Source organism: Enhydra lutris, unplaced genomic scaffold (assembly GCF_002288905.1).
Source record: "Enhydra lutris kenyoni isolate GAN:26980312 unplaced genomic scaffold, ASM228890v2 scaffoldscaffold3, whole genome shotgun sequence".
Classification (NCBI taxonomy): Eukaryota; Metazoa; Chordata; class Mammalia; order Carnivora; family Mustelidae; genus Enhydra; species Enhydra lutris.
Window position 1 is genome coordinate 38,089,678 of NW_019154087.1, and position 21,450 is coordinate 38,111,127.

The window sequence follows — 21,450 nt, forward strand, 5'->3', positions numbered from 1 at the left end:
TTCTAGAGTTGCTGTTCTTCTTCTCTTCGATCTCCCATTGGATTTGTAGGTGTTTGCAATCTTTAGATAAGCTATCTAGCTGATCTCCGCTACCTGAAGTAGTCTCAGCCTGCTACTTCTCTGCCATCTTGACTCCTCTCCCAAATATGTTTTCAGATTATAAAACTTTTCCTTAAGACTTTTATGATGTCACATTTTAAAACACCCTGAAAACACCAACTATAAAGATGTAATACTTTGTGTAATTTTTATATAGTATAGATATGACAAATTAAAAATCTCATTAAGTTAATAGCTTTTTGGTAGCTTTGTGAAAATAAAAAGTAAAATCTATTTTTTGTTTAAGATTTCTGAGTACTTTCCTTCATATTACATGATTATATCTCTAGGTAGTGTAGTCTGAAGTTAAATCACATGGTTTACAAAATAAAATATGGCCTTAGTCCTTACAATTTTTAATAAATACAACTAGAACATCTAGCCTTGGTTTAGGGATCTGTTTCTGGAATTATACAAAGTTCAATATAGATTACAGACCATTCTATTTTTCAGATTTTCAAATAATCATTGCTATAGGACTATAAATTTGATAATGAATCTGATTTAAGCACTAACAGTTTCTAACGAAGAAGGCGTTGGATGGTTTACAGCAAATAACCTTGCAAGGAAAGTATACTTGTGGGCCAAGTATTTTTATCACTTACCAGCTCTTCCTGAAGTTGGGAGATGAGTTCGTCCCGCTCTTTCAGCTGCAGCTTCAGCAGTGAGCATTCATCTTTCATTATATCCTATAAAAACATCAAAGAGACAGCATAATAGGCTTAGCCCTTTCACTTTGCTCTTGATAAGGAAAGTCAGCTTCACACAGTGGGAGATAATTCATATGACTAATGAAACTGAAGTTTTCTCTACAGTGTGGTATTTTTCATAATATATTCTAAGTTGCAAAATAAACAAGCTAATGTATCTGAAGATATTATTCTATATATATACACACTTTTTTTAAAAAAAATCAGTCTTTCTCTTTGATATTCATTTCTCCATTTTGTTGCCAATAACAGAAACTAATGAATTATCCTAAATTCTTTCTTCCCATTCTTGTGCATACATAGTTGAGTAGAAAAAGGACTATACTTTAAAAGAGATACTTTTATCTACCATTTGTTCCCCTACTATAATGAAATATTAATTCCCAAACCAGTTACCATGTTACAGCCTTTGTCTTTAAAAACATTTCTCTAATATTTCTCCCTTCCCCTAGAGCATCTTTGGGCATTTAATCTTCTCACTGGTCAAGTACACTCAGGCACAGCCTCTGTGTACACAATACACCCATATTTAGGGCCTATATTACTGTATGCTGGTAACTCTCGGATAAAATTACTTAATCAAGACTCCTCCATCTTCCAAGCATCAGTCCACAAACAAAACTACTTATTGAGCATATACTCACATTGTCCCATAGACATTCCAGGGCAACTATCATCTCATCATTTCCCCTCTACCTGAAAACTTCATTTCTACTTACTTCTCACACCTTCCTAGTTTCTAAAAATACCCAGGAAGCCATCCTATACTCTCAGTTTTTACTCACTCTGAACCAAATCTGATACCTCTCTCATCTCTATTTCTTTATTATGTCTTAGACTCACTCACTCTTCTCTAAACTCATTAACTTACTCTAGGTACTCATTGCTTCTTTCCTGGCTTAATGCAGTTAAGTTTCTAAACTGGTTTTCTATCGCATTCCCAATCTGCCAGAGATATTTGCTTTAATGGGGATAAATTACATTCCTTCTTATTTAACAGCTGATCACCTCCTTCAGGAAAATAAAGAAGGCAACACTCTTTAGCACAGCATATAGTGCCTTTCATTATCTGCTACTTGCTTATTTCTGGAGCTTCAAAGTTTTCATTTCCAACTTTCTTAACAACTTTCACTTATTCCTACAGAACTGAAACACAAGGTGTTTTATCTATCCTTGCTTTACACATCCACGAGTCTGGATTATACAGTCTTCTACCCACAGCACCCCTCTCTTCCCCACAACTGTGCTTTTAGAGGCATTTCAGACATTGCACCTTATTCCACTAGAGAGGTTCCCCTTGTTGGCGGAGTAAGATGTCCCTTGGGAGTAAGGGCATGCTCCATAGCATCTAAATCATACGTCATTTCATGCAATATTAATACTTTACATGCTGTTTGCTTATTCCCCAGCCTCTTTGGACCTTTCTCCCCCTCCACTTCAGCAAACAGACTATTTCATTAGCACCAAACACTGTAACTAATGTGTATAAGCTCAAAGCCAGATTTCCTTCCCATAAAATCACCAAATAAGTAATATAAACATTAGAATTCCCACTTTTTCTGAATCTGTTAACTGAACTGGCAAGGAAAACAACAGCTAATGACTTCAAAACAACAACAACAACAACAGAATACTTGTTTATTTTGGTTTTCATGGTGTTAATAATTTCTACTTCCTCTAAACTAAGCAACACCGAACATATGATTTGGATTTACTAATTTCTTTCAGTTGTTTACAACCAGCTTGACTGGGAGAGGCTAATTAGCCTCCTTTTGCAGTAGGCCTATTTCTTCCCTAAATCATGTTTTCATAGAGTTTACACTCATTGTTTTTAATATTTATTTTCATAGATTTTAAATATTAATGCAAAGAATGCTTAGCCTGCTCCACAATATAAAGGAAAAAAAAATACCAAACTTAAGAGGTAGCTAAAAGAATAATCCTGCTTCTTAGAATCTGAGATCTAGGATCAAATTGTTGGGCTTTCAATTAACTAGTCCTGTGGCTCTGTGCTAGTAACTTTTGTGTGGAGGTTGAAGATAACAGCAGACCATAAACTACCTGATGGCAAATACTGCACTGTACTAATATTTATATTCCCAAAGCCTTCCATAGTATCTCACTTAAGAAAAATTAATTCTTCTCATAAAATAAAATGTCACAGGTGAGTTCTCCAGGAAACAAATATTGAGGTGGAGTTAAGGTTGCAAATGGTTTATTAGAGATTAAACCCATGTAAAAAGAAAAGAAAAATCAGACTTGGGTAGGGAGATAGCTGGACCCAGATTCATACCTGACGAGTCCTCTGTCAGCCAAATGAAGAGATCCAGCGCCAAGAGCGCCTGTTAAGGGAATCACAGGTTGAGGGAAAGTGGGCAGGCCCTTATATCACTCCCTGTTCAGTCATTGACTGGGGGCTGTCTCAAGAGCGAGATCTCAGCTGCTATTTATTCTTTGTTTCAGATCATCATCCACAGATGAGATTGACTTCAGCTAGAAAGAAGAGGCAGGCCCTTAGGGCATGCGCTAAGAGTAAAAGGCAATCAGCCAACCACAGGACTTGGAGCTGGGCAGTGAGTCCTTTACTGAAAGAAGATCTGGGCATCTGTCTGAATCTACTACAACTGTTTTTTATAGATTAATTATCAACAATATTTTTTGTATGTTAATTATTTTGTTAATTAATTGATTAATTAATTAATCAATTTAATCAAATTAATTAATTTAAAATGGAAGATTCACCTATATTGTGACTAACAGGAATCATGAAAAAAAAATTGGTTTTTCAAAAATACACTCACTTTGTACAATTCTCTCATTTTGTTCCTGGGGAACTTCTTCAAGAAATTCATAATCTCAGTTTTCAATCAGATAGGTGTAATATGTCATTTACATTTACTTATGGAATAATGCATTAATTATTTATGTCATCAGAAGCCAATTTTTACAAAAACATTTATGATGACTATGCAATGAATCTTAGTTATTTAGAGTTTCATTTTTAGTTGTCATATATACACGTGTCAATATTCACAGAAGTATTTGTCTAATACATAAAATAAAATCCCTTGAACAACATTCTTAGCTTAAGACTAAGAGCAATATCCCTTCAATATTCTCACCATGTTTGCAAATTTCTAGGATGTATTTGGCAGGATAATCTACTGAGTTAGAAATCATATTAATGTGTAGAATTAACTCGATTTTAACATTCTTGATTTTTCGAATAACCAGATGCCTGGGTGGCTCAGTCAGTTAAGCATCTGCCTTTGTCCCAGGTCATGATCTCAGAGTCCTGGGATCCAGTCCCGCATCTGGCTCCCTGCTCAGTGGGGAGTTTGCTCCTCCCTCACCCTCTGATCCTACTCCCTGCTCATGCCTGTTCTCTCTTTCTCTTAAATAAACAAAAGCTTAAAAAAAAATTATTCCATTAACCTGTAGGCTAATGTAACCAATTTAACCTTGTACTTATTTAAAGATTTATTTATTTATTTTAGAGAGAAAGAGCACACAGCAGGGAGGGGCAGAAGGAGAGGGAGAGAGAGTCTTAAGCACACTTACCACTCAATGTGGAGCCTGACACCGGGCTCAATTTCACAACCCCGAGATCATGACCTGAGCTGAAATCAATAGTTGGACTAAGCTTCTGCTTATTTAAATGTATATTATTCAGTGATAGGAAACTACAGATTTTAATAATTATGACATTTTCTCATTCAAGCACAATTAATTTTCAGGACTAAAATGCAATTCTATTTTTTTAAATTAAATTATATTATTTCTAAATTCATTAATTATTTATAAATATGGAACTCACAGTGTGGTAGATTAAAGAGAGCTACAAGTATTTTGTTACTATTCCTACTGAAAGAGGAGGCCAATGCTCTGTCCTTGGATCTAGGCTGGTTTTATTGTTTGACCATGAGGATATGATGGAATTAACTCTACATGACTTCCAGGATTAGATAAGAAAAAGCCTTTCAGATTCCACAACTGATCTCCTACGATGCTCCTTTCTCAGGAAGCCAACAGCCATGCCAAAAAGTAAAACCACATGTACTTCTGTTGACAGCCCCCTCTGAGCTGTGAGAGGATATCCAGCTTCAATTGCCAGCCCTGAGAATGAGACATTTTGCACATCTAGCCAAGTGGAGCTTTCAAGTGACCAAAGCCCACAACACTATCTGACCATAACTGCCCAAGTTGAATTATTCCCAAATTCCTGACCTGCAAACAGTGAACATTTAAAATTATTATTTTATAGAATTAATTTTGGTGATGCACATGTGGACAAAAACTCCAAATTACTATAATTAGAATTATAGTTGTAAAAAATGTATGCAGCTAGTTTTTAAATAGAATTTTTTGTGATTTAATTTATGATTTTTGTGATTTAAGTTATAGTTTAAATAGTGCAATTGTCAAATAGCTCATTTCATGCATGAAAGGAAGATTTATGACCTCATTGCATAAGTTACTAGAGAAGCAGACATACAGATATAAAAGTAGTTTACAAATTATCTTATTCTTGTACTTTTATTTGATAAATTTGGAAAGTTAGAGCCAGATACACAGATATTCAGGTAATTTGTCCCAAATTCACTTAGCTGACTTCAGTCTCATATATTCCATAATTTATTTTTGCCTAGAATTAGAACCAAATCATTGTGTCAGACTATTATATAAACAGAAATCAAACGCCAAAAAAAAGGCAAGTAGAATCCATAAATCATTTGAAAATGATCTTATGCTGAAATTAGAAATACAGGTTAAAAAAAATCACATAATTTCTAACTCACAGACCTTCAGATAATTCTGTAGGTAAAATTATTAATGTAATTCTGGGCTACTATTTACAAACACATGTCAAAATTGGTATTAAGTCATCATGATTCTTTCTATTTATAGACCTCTGGAGGGCTTTACTTTATGATTTACAAGTTATTTCCTCATTCTTGTAAACAAAAAGGTCAAAATATTTTTAAAAAATAAAGGAAAGAGACAACTTTATCTGAGAAAAGGAGGACAGAATGTTATGAACAAGTAGAAAAAAAAAAGAAATAGGAATATGGTAGGAGAGGACAGCAGGGCAGAGGTTACAAAACACAAAATTGTATAATAATAGACAATGTATTTTGCAGCTCTACCTAACTAACTGACTTTCTATAATTCTTATGTTAACTGAGTTTTAAAGTAGCATGCTATCTGCAATACCTGAGCAGCTAGAGAAATAAAGCAGTGTAGGCATATAGTCACAGGAGCATAAGAGGAACTGCTTTTTGAGTATTGAAAACAAAGTCAGAGTGCTTGGGTGGCTCAGTTGGTTAAGTGTCTGCCTTTGGCTCAGGTCATGATCCTGTTGTCCCAGGATCAAGCCCCACATCAGGCTCCCCACTCAATGGGGACTCTGCCTCTCCCTCAGACTCTCCCTGTTCTCATGCTTTCTTTCGCTTTCTCTTTCTCTCAAATAAGTAAATCTTCTAAAAAGTGAGTAAAAACACCACTCTAATTCTTTATTATTTAGTTTGAAATAATTGAAAAAAATATAAAACAATTCAATATTAATGCTACATCATGAAAAATGGTTTTTTTATATTCAATTAAAAATATTCTGGATATGACTTTGTACATTCCCTTATGAGATGAAGTAACTTTTCATTGATTTACAGCATATTTCCTAAATATTTTTATAGAAATATAAAAATTAAAAAGGCATAATAAATGTTCAAAGTGAGTACTTTAGAAATACATATTTTTAGCATATAGATCAAATCAGGAAACAGCATTATCCCTTGACACAATGGCATACTGGCTTTGATTTTCCAAAAATCAAAGATTAGCATAATCTTTTCATTTGCAAGTTTTACTCTTAGGAAATATTAAGACTTCTTACTGATCTTTATCACTCAAAAGATAATGATAACGATACCTGATATGTGTATAGGATAGGGCTTTATAATTTGTAGAACAATTTTATGTACAGAATTTCTTTTTACAATAGAATATCTTTTGACCAGTTATTGGGCAAAATGGTACATTTCTATGATAAATAAAGGCTTGAGGCATAAAAATGAAGCAAAAAAAGCAGTTTTAGCAAAGGTCAAACAAAAGGAAATAATAATAACACTAAGACCCTTAGGATGTTTTCCTTAACCTCTCAAAAAAATTTATTGTATTCCTACATTTTTTGGAATCATTAAAAACATTGTTTTTAATGTTTTTAATGTTTAATAACCTGAGAAATGTGCTAGGATGTTAAAACAGTTCCATGAGACCATGGGCTTGTCATTTCCACATTGTTAGACTGCTCTTAGATTCACTTTCTTACATCAATAAGAAAAAGTTGGGTTGCATAACTCTTTTAATGTACTTTACCTTATTTTTTTTCTATACAGTAAGTGAAGAGAACATGTTAATCTAAGTTATGATCCTTATAAAAAATATTTACTCAAAGCTTTCACTATTTTATTATTTGTTTCATACAATATTTTTTGGGGGGGGAGTGGTTAAAAATAGTAGGAATAGTAACAAAATATTTGTAGCTATCTTTAATCTACCACACTGTGAGTTCCATATTTATAAATAATTAATGAATTTAGAAATAATATAATTTAATTTAAAAAAATAGAATTGCATTTTAGTCCTGAAAATTAATTGTGCTTGAATGAGAAAATGTCATAATTATTAAAATCTGTAGTTTCCTATCACTGAATAATATACATTTAAATAAGCAGAAGCTTAGTCCAACTCTTGATTTCAGCTCAGGTCATGATCTTGGGGTTGTGAAACTGAGCCGGGTGTCAGGCTCCACAGTGAGTGGGAGTGTGCTTAAGACTCTCTCTCCCTCTCCTTCTGCCCCTCTAATAGTAACACTTACGAGGTTCAGTGACAAAGGGAAAATCCTGAAAGCAGCTTTGCACAAGAGGTCTGTAACATACAATGGCAGAAATATTAGACTCGAAGCAGACCTATCCACAGAGACCTGTCAGGCCAGAAAGGACTGGCATGATATTTTAAGAGCACTAAACAAGAAAAATATGCAGCCAAGAATAGTATATCCACCTAGGCTATCATTGAAAATAGAATGAGAGATAAACATATTCCAGGACAAACAAAAAATAAAAGAATTTGTAAACAACAAACCAACCCTACAGGAAATATTGAAAGGGGTCCTCTAAGCAAAGAGAGAGCCTAAAAGTAACATAGACCAGAAAGGAACAGAGACAATATAGAGTAACAGTCACCTTATAGGCAATACAATGGCAAAAAATCCCCAATCAAAAGACACAGGGTATCAGAATGGATAAAAAAAACAAGACTCATTGATATGCTGTCTGCAAGAAACATATTTTAGACCCAAAGACAACTCTAGATCTACAGTGAGGGGGTGGAAAACAATTTACCATGCTAATGGACATCAAAAGAAAGCTGGGGTGGCAATCCATATATCAGATCAATTAGATTTTAAGCCAAGGACTATAATAAGAGATGAGGAGGGACACGATATCATACTTAAAGGGTCTATCCAACAAGAAGATCTAACAATTTTAAATATCTATGCCCCTAACATGGGAGTAGCCAATTATATAAACCAACTAATAACAAAATCAAAGAAACACATCAACAATAACACAATAATAGTAGGGGACTTTCATACCCCCCTCACTGCAATGGACAGATCATGCAAGCAAAAGATCAACAAGGAAATAAAGGCTTTAAATGACACACTGGACCAGATGAACATCACAGATATATTCAGAACATTCCATCCCAAAGCAACAGAATACACATTCTTCTCTAGTGCACATGGAACATTCTCCAGAATAGATCACATCTTGGGTCACAAATCAGGTCTCAACTGGTACCAAAAGATTGGGATCATTCCCTGCATATTTTCAGACCACAATGCTTTGAAAATAGAACTCAACCACAGGAGGAAAGTTGGAAAGAACTCAAATACATGGAGGCTAAAGAGCATCCTACTAAAGAATGAATGGGTCAACCAGGAAATTAAAGAAGAATTGAAAAAATTCAGGGCAACAAATGAAAATGAAAGCATAACTGTTCAAAATCTTTGGGACACAGCAAAGGCAGTCCTGAGAGGAACGTATATAGCAGTACAAGCCTTTCTCAAGAAACAAGAAAGGTCTCAAGTATACAACCTAACTCAACACCTAAAGGAGCTGGAGAAAGAACAGCAAAGAAAGTCTAAACCCAGCAGCAGAAGAGATATAATAAAGATCAGAGCAGAAATCAATGAAATAGGAACCAAAAGAACAGTAGAGCAAATCAACAATACTAGGAGCTGGTTCTCTGAAAGAATTAATAAGATTGATAAACCCCTGGCCAGACTTATCAAAAAGAAAAGAGAAAAGACCCAAATTAATAAAATCATGAACGAAAGAGGAGAAATCACAACCAACACCAAAAAATACAAAATTATGAGCAAATATATGCCAGCAAATTTTACAATCTGGGAGAAATGGATGCATTCCTAGAGACATATAAACTACCAAAATTAAGCCAGAAATAAGTAGAAAGCTTGAGCAGATCCATAACCAGTAAGGAGATTGAAGCAATCATCAAAAATCTACCAACAAACAAGAGCCCAGGGCCAGATGGCTTCCCAGGAGAATTCTACCAAACACTTAGAGAAGCATTAATACCTATTATCCTGAAACTGTTCAAAAAAAAAAAAACCTAAAACTGTTCAAAAAAAAAAAAAAAAAAAAGAAAGAAAGAAAGAAAGAAAAAAGAAAAAAAGAAAAGAAAAGAAAGAAAGAAACAGAAGGAAAACGTCCAAATTCATTTTGTGAGGCCAGCATTACCTTGATCCCCAAACCAGACAAAGCCCCAACAAAAAGGAGAATTACAGACCAATATCCTTGATGAACATGTATGAGAAAATTCTCATCAAAATACTAACCAATAGGATCCAACAGTACATTAAGGGATTATTCACCACAACCAAGTGGGATTTATTCCTGGGCTGCAAGGTTGGTTCAACATCTTCAAATCAATGTGGCACAGTACACTAATAAAAGAAAGAAGAACCATATGATACTCTCAATAGATGCTGAAAAAGCATTTGACAAAGTACAGCATCCTTTCTTGATCAAAACTCTTCACAGTGTAGGGACAGAGGGTACATACCTCAATATCATCAAAGCCATCTATGAAAAACCCACAGTGAATATCATTCTCAATGGGGAAAAACTGAGAGCTTTCCCCCTAAGATCAGGAACATGGCAGTGATGTCCACTATCACCACTGCTATTCAACATAGTAGTAGAAGTTCTAGCCTCGGCAATCAGACAACAGAAAGAAATAAAAGTCATCTGAATTGGCAAAGAAATCAAACTCTCACTCTTTGGAGATGATATGATAATTTATGTGGAAAACCCAAAAGACTACACTTCAAAACTTCTAGAACTCACACAAGAATTCAGTAAAATGTCAGGATATAAAATCAATGTACTGAAATCAGTTGCATTTCTATACACCAACAATAAGACAGAAGAAAGAGAAATTAAGAAGTCGATCCTATTTATAATTGCACCCAAAACCATAAGATACCTAGGAATAAACCTAACCAAAGAGGCAATCATGAAAGAAATTGAGGAAGACACAAAGAAATGGAAAAATATTCCATGCTCATGGATTGCAAGAACAAATATTGTGAAAATATCTACGCTACCTAAAGCAATCTACACATTTAATGCAATCCCTATCAAAATACCATCAATTTTATTCAAAGAAATGGAACAAATAATCCTAAAATTTATATGGAACCAGAAAAGACCTTCAATAGCCAGAGGAATGTTGAAAAAGAAAATCAAAGTTGGTGGCATCATAATTCCAGACTTTAAGCTCTATTACAAAGCTGTAATCATCAAGACAGTATGGTCCTGGCACAAAAACAGACACATAGATCAATGGAACAGAACAGAGAGCCCAGAAATAGACTCTCAACTTTACGGTCAACTAATCTTCAACAAAGCAGGAAACAATGTCCAATGGAAAAAAGACAGTCCCTTCAACTAATGGTATTGGGAAAATTGGACAGGAAAAGAATGAAACTGGACCATTTCCTTACATCGCACTTAAAAATAGACTCAAAGGGATGAAAGACCTCCATGTTGAGACAGGAATCTATCAAAATCCTTGAGGAGAATACAGGCAGCAACCTCTTCAACCTCAGCCATAGCAACTTCTTCCTAGAAACATCGCCAAAGGCAAGGGAAGCAAGGGCAAAAATGAACTACTGGGACTTCATCAAGGTAAGAAGCTTCTGCACAGCAAAGGAAACAGTTAACAAAACCAAAAGACACCTGACAGAATGGGAGAAGATATTTGCAAACGACATATCAGATAAAGGGCTAGTATCCAAAATCTATAAAGAACTTATCAAACTCAATGCCCAAAGAACAAATAATCCAATCAAGAAATGGACAGAAAACATGAACAGACATTTCTGCAAAGAAAACATCCAAATGGCACAGACACATGAACAAGTGCTCCACATCACTCGGCATCAGGGTAACACAAATCAAAACCACAATGAGATACCACCTCACACCAGTCAGAATGGCTATAATTAACCAATCAGGAAATGTCAGATGCTGGCGAGGATGCAGAGAAAGAGGAATCCACCTACACTGTTGCTGGGAATATAAGGTGGTATAGCCACTCTGGAAAACATTATGGAGGTTCCTCCAAAAGTTGAAAATAGAGCTATCCTATGACCCAATAATCACACTACTGGGTATTTACCCTAAAGATACAAACGTAGTGATCCGAAGGGGTTCATGCACCCAAAGTTTATAGCAGCAATGTCCACAATAGCCAAACTATGGAAAGAACTAGATGTCCATCAAGAGATGAGTGGATAAAGAAGATGTGGTATATATATACAATGGAATACTATGCAGCCATCAAAAGAAATGAAATCTTGCCATTTGCAACAATGTGGTGGAACTAGAGGGTACTATGCTGGGTGAAATAAGTCAATCAGAGAAAGACAATTATCATATAATCTCTCTCATATAATTCTACATGTAGAATTTGAGAGGCAGGGCAGGGGGTTGTGGGGGTTAGGGAAAGGAAAAAAATGCAACAAGATGGGACTGGAGAGGGAGACATAAGAGACTCGATCTCAGGAAACAAACTGAGGGTTGCTGGGGGGTAGAGGGGGAAAGGATAGGGTGCCTGGGTCACGGACACTGGGGAGGGTATATGCTATGATGAGTGCTGTGAATTGTGTAAGACTGATCATCCACAGACCTGTACCCTTGAAGCAAATAATGTAGTATGTTTAATTTAAAAAAATAAAAAAAATAGGAAAGACCCCAAATATCTGTATTTCATTTTTCAAAGCCTTCTTAAAATGATTTTATTTTGTAGGCATAAAGATAAAAACAAATTTCCTAGGGTCATAGAATGAGTTAGTAAGCAAGGCAAATTAGTTTTCTGATCTCCTACACCCATGGGTTTTATCAAAATCAATTATGAACTCTACTTAAGATATAAATGTCTTATAAACTCATCAGCAATGAGCTTCTCAACAAAGAAAGTCAAGAAGTGATAAAGTGATATTAATTCATATTGCCCCACTGAACTTGCTTGATATAAAATTCTTGGGAAAAAATATTCTTAGGAGATCTTAAGATTCTCTGATACCAACATTTTTTTTTTTCCTCAGAGAGTACAGACATAACTGTCACATTATACCTGTATTTTTTAAATAAGGTAAGTGATTATGACTTTTCCCACAGTATAGATTTTATAAGAAATAAAAATGAAATGGTTAGAAATACCCTGTTAAACATTCCTTTCTGTTATGAAATCATGCTCGCTTGCTTTTCATTTTTTATTTTATTTTTTAAATTATGATTATTTTTTAAGTAGCCTCCATGCCCAACATGGGGCTTGAACTCATGAACTTGAGGTCAAGAAATGCATGCTCTACCAACTGAGCTAGCAGGCACCCCATGCTTTTCATGCTTAAATAAGAAACACGGGACCTTTTATCCCTCGACATCCTAAATGAAGTAAGAGAATTATGTTTGAACATGACCTCAAGTTTAGTTCCTGAGATGGAAAAGACAGAAGTGTGTAACATTCCCCACCCAGAAGTGTGTAACACAGTTTTTTTACTTTTGTTTAAAATGCTATATTGACCCAGTTTTGAGGCCGTGGTCAGAAGCCAGTTAGATCCTCTTCTTGAACAACAAATTAAGTCCACATTCCAGATACTTCCCTTATTGGGAACTAACACTTTAGGGCCATTATGTACCAGCCTTACCAAACCAGGTACTAGGCAACTAGGGATAGTCCCCTGTACTCCCCAGAGCTCCTGAAATTATTCAAGTTAATCAGTCTTTAGGGAGCTCTGGAAATCTAGCTAATCCCATGCTGTTTGCCATTACATAAACTACCCCTACAGCTGGAGTTCACTCTGAACTCTGCAGCCTGAGAGCACCTTCCTGCATGGTCCTGCTTGCCAGCCTTCTCTCATTGGGAGGTGTAAGTAACAGAGATGTGGATCTGATGTCAGTGTGTTGTCTCTACATCAAAAAAAAAAAAAAAAAAAAAAAAAAAAAAATTAAATCTCATAAAAAATAGTGCTGGCAGGTCTGACTGCTGGTAGTGGGTCCCCTCCTGCTATTTACCTGGGGCAAGGGAGCTGAGCCAGCTCTTGGGCCCTGGACATTTATGCACCCTCGGACAGAGCGGAAGGGCAATGTGAATGATATTGGGCATTGCTTGGCAGCACACTTGCCATTTTTTGCATGATAAAAGGAGGAAAAAGCCCTTCTAGTTTTACATTTTAATACAGTAAAAATCAGAGAGGAAAAACATCCTTAATATTAGCAGATCCTAAAAAATGGCATAGTATCCTGTTTAATGAAGAATACAGATTAAGTCATGCATTAGGGATGTTGTTCGAGGACACTAGCCTAATTGTAGAATTCTGGGGAGGAGAAAAAGCAGAAAGCTCAACATTGTGCTAAACAGGAATCATGGATAATATAACTCAATGTAAGCAGTAGTTTCAGGCAGTCTGGGAGGTCACAAAATTAAGCTGCAAAAAAGCAACGAATGTTAGCTGACGCTACAGATCACAGCTACAAAACATAAACCAGTAGTAGACAGTAAGGAAAGGAAAAAAGGTCATGCTTTGTTCTTTTTAGAGCACTAATGGATAGCAACAGCATACATAGTGGTAAATTCAAATACTAATTATAAGTACATTGTAAAGCAGGAGTCTTTTAAGATGGCATATACATGAATTTAGAATAACTTTTTCAACTTATAATATAAACACACTTTTCAATAGTTGCTTATGTAGCAAATGCCTGAATATTCTGCCCAACTATATAATTATCGTCCACTATAAAACCAAATGTTTGGTTTAAAGATTCTATAAATTAAATTTAAGAGTACTGAGAAGTTGTAGATAATCATTAAATAACACTAAACTATCCTAAAAACTATTATGTAGTAAAGGAAAAAAAGCCTACAAATCTAGCAATGTTTTTCATTGCTATCTCTCCTTTGGGATAGAAAAGATTGCATCTGAGTGTTTTGTCACAGTTCAGCTGTGTGATCTTGTACAAATCAACTATTAATAATGAAAGTACAATTGAAATTCTGAAATAATACATATTTTGCATACATTGTCAGTGTATATTCACATTTTTTACCAGGAAGATGGTATTAACCACATTTTTCAATGTTTTAATAATTTTCCTACACCATAAAACTAAAATACAATGACTGAAATAAACCCAAATCTGTATTAACACAAAACCATGTCTCTCAGTAGTAGTCTGAACTACTTTGGAGAGCCTCAATTTCCCTTATAAAATGGAGATCATGTATGTATTTTTTCCCGCAATGATTCACTAATGTACATAAAAGGGAAACAACCACAATTAGGCCTGGTAGATAGAATATCTAAAACAGCAACCCCAAACGTGTCCTGCCCTCATCTTCTCCATGGAAGGATATGATCAGATTGAAGTTTATGCAGCTTACTGTAGTACAGCATGGACAATGGGCTAGTTGGGATAAATGCCAGAGATAGGAGGCTAGTTTAATGATCCAGGTAAGAAATTTTTAGTATTTAAACTAAAATGGGGCAATGGGAGTGGATTTGAAAGCTATTTAGAAGGTGGGTTCTTCCAGATATGGGTGGCACAGCAGGGAAAAGGGAAGGGAAGAGTCAAGGATGAAATAGTGTCTGGCAGATGTATGGGGTGAATGCAAGTGTTGCTCACTCTTGTTGATAGCAAATCTAGTTAGAGGTGGAGGAATTTAAGATGAAGAAAATGCAATGAGTTTAATTTGTGACTCTTTTAACATCCAGCTGAAGAAATATAGTATGGACTGTCAATGTAGGAATGCGCTCAGAAGCAAGACATCTGGTCAGGGAGTGGAGATTTGGGAATCATTAGAATATTGTTGTAGTGCAAAATCAATAATTGAAAGATGAGAAGTGACTATGGAAAAACAAAACAAAACAAATAGTAATTGAAAATGAACAGACTGAGAACAAGGAAAGCATGGTGTCATGATAGTCAAGGCAGGAAATAACTTCAAGAGAGTAAGATCAATTATGTTAGATGCAACAGAGATAAAGTAAAGTAAGGCCTTATCAAAAGTAAGTCATTGTTGACTTTAACAAAGCAGTTCCAGGTGGCATGTTAGAAGCAGAATCCAAATTACACTGGTTCAGAAATAAACTGAAGATATGGGAGAAGTAAGGAGTTACCAACTACATAATTATCAAAATATAAGCTCCTTCTAGGACTTGTTAGGATTGAAATGGGGTGTTTGTGTGTGTGTGTTAGATGGAAAACCCTGAACAGGTTTAAAGATTGATAACGATGACTCAGTAAGGAGGAAAAAGTTAGAAATACAAGGGAAAGAAGAAATAAGTGAGGGGAGGAAATCCTTCAAGTGTTAGGAGATGAGAACCTCTACATGGAAGAGGTATGAGCTTCCAGTAGGCAAAGAAGCGTTCATGAACATAACATAAGGAAATGAAATAATATTTTGTTGATAGAGCTTTAGTGGTAAAAGATCCTCTTTCTAAATAACTTTATGTAAAGACTGCTAAGGATTGAATGGGTTCCCTCAAAATTCATATGCTGAAGTATAAACCTCTAGAACCTCAGAGCATGACCTTGTTTGGAAATGGGGTCACTGCAGATGTAATTGGTTAAAATGAAGACAGTACTAGAATAGGGTAAGCCCCTAGTCCAATATGTTGATGTCTATAAAAAGGAGAAATTTGGACACAGAGAGTACACAAAGAAAACACCATGTAAAGACTGGAGTTAATGTCACAAACCAAGGAACTACCAGAAGCTAGAAGAGAGAACTGGGACAGATTCTTCCCTAGCACCCCCAAAGGCAGCACAGTCTTATTGACACTTTGGTCTCAGAATTCTATCTTTCAGAACTGAGACAACAGATTTTTATTGTTTAAGCTACACAGATTTTTGTTGTTTAAGCTACACAGATTTTTGCTGTTTAAGCTACACCGTTGTTATAGTACCCCTAGGAAATCAATACATAGACATAATATAATTTTCAACTGCTACACCTTCTTCTAGATTATATATAAGTAATTGAGTTTATATATAATTTTTCAATAGTTAGTAAAGAGGCAAATAGAAAGAAGTAGGAAAGGATGGAAAAAAGAGAATAGATAAACCATGACCTTTCTCTACTATGTCTTTTACCTTCAAAGCTCTCCAAATGCTCATTTTTATTTCCCATACAGGGTAATATTAAATAAAAAGGAGGGGCTGTTAGCATATTTAATATAACAGTAGTTCTTTATTCCTTCAGGTTATAAATATAAAGTACTTCTATCTTTGCATATTTAGTTACTACTTGATTCTTGAACAAGTAAGAGATGTAGGTGTCTACTTAAGTCTGTCTCTGTAGCAGTAGTTTTGCCTTTAGTCACATTCAATCATTCAAGTGAACACCAGAGTTTATTGTTGTGGACTTTTTTGCATAATGTGAGGGCAGCCATCACCACATTCTTGTAAGTTGACACTCATCAAAATGATCAAAAGGTTTTAGACAAGTTAGTCTCATCAAAGTCAAATTTGCTTTGACCACTAATCAGTATGTGAAGTTCATAGAGATACAATTGTTCACATTCCTCTTCATATATAATAAAATGTGGTAAGAATAATGACACCTTCAACCCTCTTACACTGTTGGTGGGAATGCAAGCTGGTGCAACCATTCTGGAAACAGCATAGAGGTTCCTCAAAAAGTTGAAAATACCTTATGACCCAGCAATTGCATTACTGGGTATTTACCTTAAAGATACAAACGTAGTGATCCGAAAGGGCACGTGCACCCGAATGTTTATAGCAGCAATGTCCACAATAGCCAAACTACGGAAAGAAACTAGATGTCCATCAACAGATGAATGGATAAAGAAGATGTGGTATATATATACAATGGAATACTATGCAGCCATCAAAAAAATGAAATCTTGCCATTTGCAATAAGGTGGATGGAACTAGAGGGTATTATGCTTAGCAAAATAAGTCAATTGGAGAAAGACAACTATCATATGATCTCCATGATATGAGGAAGTGGAGATGCAATGGGGTGGGGGGGCTAGGGGGATAGGAAAAGAATAAATGAAACAAGATGGGATCAGGAGGGAGACAAACCAAAAGAGACTCTTAATGTCACAAAACAAACTGAGGGGGGGTGGGGGGAGGGGTATAGGGAGAGGGTGGTGGGGTTATGGACATTGGGGAGGGTATGTGCTATGGTGAGTGCTGTGGAGTGTGTAAAGCTGGCGATTCACAGACCTGTACCCCTGGGGCTAAGAATATACTATATGTTTATTAAAAAATTAAAAAATTAAAAAAAAATTAAGCACACACACACACACACACACACACAAGAATAATGTCACCTTCAGGCATGGGGGGAAATGTAAATAAATGCCCTGATACTCACACCCATCCTCATTCCATCTGAGCACTATTGGTTGAAAAGGAAGAAAAAAAAAAAAAAAGGAAAAGAAAAGAAACAAAACCTCTGATGACTGAAAATCAATGGCCAGACCATAGATATCCATTATTATAATGTCAAAATACTAAAGACAAGCATAAGTATGCAGTAACTTAAAAAACTGTTATTAAATAATGGTCAATCTATCCAATGAAATACATAACTCTGAAAAAGTCTGGTTATAGAGTCTATATAGTAACCTGAAAAATACACTTTTAAATTTAAACCCAATTTTAAATTAAACCTAGGGGCACCTGGGTAGCTCAATGGGTTAAGCCTTTGCCTTTGGCTCAGGTCATGATCTCAGGGTCCTGGGATCTGCTTGGCGGAGAGCCTGCTTCCTCCCCTCCCCTCCCTGCCTCTCTGCCTACTTGTGATCTCTCTCTCTCTGTCAAATAAATAAATAAAATCTTAAAAAAAAAGAGAAATTAAACCTAAATATTTATTCAAGATATTTAGCAAACATGTGACCTGCTAAATCTATGGCAACATGGTGGTACAGTCTCAGAATAACAGTATATTCAAACAAAAATATTTTGGAACCAAAAAAGAAATTCAAAACAACCAGAGATCTTCATTTGCATATCTTGATCTTTATTTCTAGAACACAGAGTTCACAACAATAATTTTTACTATTATACTATTCTCTTCTATCAGTTTCCCAGAGACACTTCAGTGGTTCTCCTAAGTGTCCTATAGCCCTTGCATAGGTACTAGGGATCTTTCTTCCAGCTCAACTTCCCTTCTGATTCTGAATCATAAGATCTCTTGAGAATGTGTTTGATAAGGAAGTCCTCCATCAGAGGGTAAAGTGGAAAAGAACTGAAGTAAAAACCCAAATTATTATTATCTTAGATTTTTGTTTTAAATTTATTTATTTGAGAGAGAGAGAACACACATGTGTGCTCAGGAGGATGGGGGAGGGGCAGAGGAAGAGAAGTAACAGACTCCCCACTGAGCAGGGAGCCCTACCCAGGCCTGGATCCCAGGACCATGAGATTGTGACCTAAGCCCAAGGTGGACACTTAACTCTGAGCCTCCCAAGTGCCCCCCAGATGTGAAATTATTTTTAATGAATAGAAAAAAGGCAACTTAAAAATTTTTACATAAATACCCTCCCCCAGCACCACAAAATTAAAACTATGTGAATATTTACTAGACACCAAAAACACGGAGTAAAAAGGCTAAATTATAAACACCTATAGGGAAAGAATGGTGTTTTTGAATCCTTTTGATACTAAGTACTCTTTACACATAAGAAAGTAATAAGTGTTCTGTTAATTAAGCTTAAGAAAGTATACAAAAATTGTTCAAAAAGAGATTAGTGTAAATCTATTAAAATGTTAAGATTGTAAGGAAAATAAATGACAACTTATGAAAGTGTACAACTTGAACATAGTTTTAAATGGCATTGGACTGAGATTTAGAAAGCAATATTTTTAAAGGTGAATGGTACCTTATTTCTGTCAATAACTGTCAAGTTATTTTGCTTGAACACAGAAACTGTAGTTGTAATTCTTGAGGTCTTTATTCTGAACTTGTCACAGGAGATTTGCACTTTAATAGTATTATATTATCTTGAAAGTAATAGACCTTTCTATTCACTTTGACTATGAACTTAAATATGATTTCTGTTCTTCTATTGCTACTTTAATTTTGTCTACTGTGCAATACCTAACACCATAAGTAGAGAGCCAGTCAAGTCATAGGATTATTACACAATAAGAAGAAAAGAAAAGGCACAGAAAGAAAGAAAGAAAAAAAAAAAAAAACAACCCTGTATTTTAAAGAAAGCCAATAGCAAGTACATGAGTAGCAAACTAATAGATAGTCTTCAACTGCATGGGAAGACTTTACCTAAATCATCTGGGGGAATATTTAAAAGATTTACAGTCTCTTCCTCCCCCAACTGCTAGGTTTATGAGACAGCTGCAGGTGTGAGTTGGAATCTATTTTCTTTTCATTTCTCTAATCTCACCCTTTGCAACACAGTGCTGTTGAAAATCAGTTGAAAAGGGAATGATTATTATGATATGTAAAACAAACATATGCATTTATGACAACAGGTATAATTTTGCTTCTTATAATCACAATGTGCCATAAATTGGCTTTATACAGCAAACACTTCCCATTATCCAAGATGGTGGCGGAAAGGATAGGTTTTCCATCAATTACTCAGAGTTAGTTTTATATAAAATCATGAGTAGTACGGAAAAGATTAAACACTTGTTCGCTAATATTCATAATACTGGTTTGAGAGAGAAGCCCCCTAAATTGTAGTAACTTTTAGCACAGATCTTCTCTATTAATTCTATTAGTCCTTTAACTGGATTAACTTCCTACCTTTCCTAAAACAAACGTAACAACAAACAACAACAATACTTTGTCTTTCCTAACTTCTATCCCTGACTTTCTCTTCCTTTGATTAAGATATTTCTTGGAAGAGCAACTACACTTACAGAATGCGTACCCTCATTTGCAGTTTAGCCATGAATAAATAATTGTTCAATCTTTTTGCCTCTGAAAACTGGTTTCCACTCCAGTCACTTAGTTAAAATTGCTCTCATCAGTTTTAAGTGAAAACATTTTTTTCAGTCTTCAGCCTGATCTAAGCTTTAGACTTGGCAATACAAAAATCTCTTTTTAAAAATATCCCTTCCTTCTGGAGTTCTGCACATTTTGTCCTCAGAAACTTTTCAAACTCCTTAATATTTTTCGTTTCACTTTGTTCTTTAAAAGTTAAAACCTGGGAAGCCTGGGTGGCTCAGTTGGTTGAGCGGCTGCCTTCGACTCAGGTCATGATCCCGGCATCCTGGGATTGAGTCCCACATCTGGCTCCTTGCTCAGCAGGGAGCCTGCTTCTGCCTCTGCCTGGTATTGTCTGCCTGTGCTCGCTCGCGCTCTCTCTCTCTCTCTCTCTGACAAATAAATAGATAAAAAATCTTTAAAAATAAAAGTTAAAACTTTTCAGGTTTCTATCTGAATACCTCACCCAACTCCCCTTAAATGTTCTACCTCCACAACTTACTGTATTAGCAATTACCTATAAACTAACAGTTCCAGATTTATTATCCATCCCCATTCCCTGCTCTCCAGTCTTCTGAAATCTTGTGCCAAATTTCTAACTGCCTGGAGATTTGCCACTTGTTATGTTCCAGGTGTATCAGACTCAAGTTTTCACATCTAAAATCTTCACCCCGTATGATTTCTCCTGTAACATATGATTTCTCCATTTAATTCTGGCCTCAATTAATAACATCACTTCTCCTATAAGTTGATCAAGAAACCTGATTCATCCTTGACTTTTTTTTAGCACTTAAATATTTCACTTTATATCTTTTGGTGTGGTTTCTGATGATGAGATGTCCGTTGTTATTTTTGCTCTCTCTCTCTCTCAAGGTAAAGATATTTTTCTTTCTCTGGATTCCTTCAAGATTTTCTTTGTCTTTGGCTTTCTACAGCTTCAATATGTTATGTATAGGTTTAGAGTTTTTATACTTCTTGCTTGGAATTCTCTGAGTTCAATGAACCTGTGGTTTGATGTCTGCCATTTATTTTGAAAAGGTTTTGGCCACTATTTAAA

The 21,450-nt window shown here is 35.4% G+C and overlaps 1 protein-coding gene across 4 annotated transcripts in view; it reads right to left on the reverse strand.

Annotated features, from left to right (window-relative positions):
- LOC111153705 (coiled-coil serine rich protein 1) overlaps positions 1 to 21,450 on the reverse strand; it is a 1,387,597-nt gene that overhangs the window by 751,761 nt on the left and 614,386 nt on the right. For all 4 annotated transcript variants that reach the window (XM_022512866.1, XM_022512892.1, XM_022512883.1 and 1 more), the window contains exon 8: positions 705 to 788. In XM_022512866.1, coding sequence (XP_022368574.1) covers positions 705 to 788 — 84 coding nt within the window. The remainder of the gene's footprint in view (positions 1 to 704; positions 789 to 21,450) is intronic.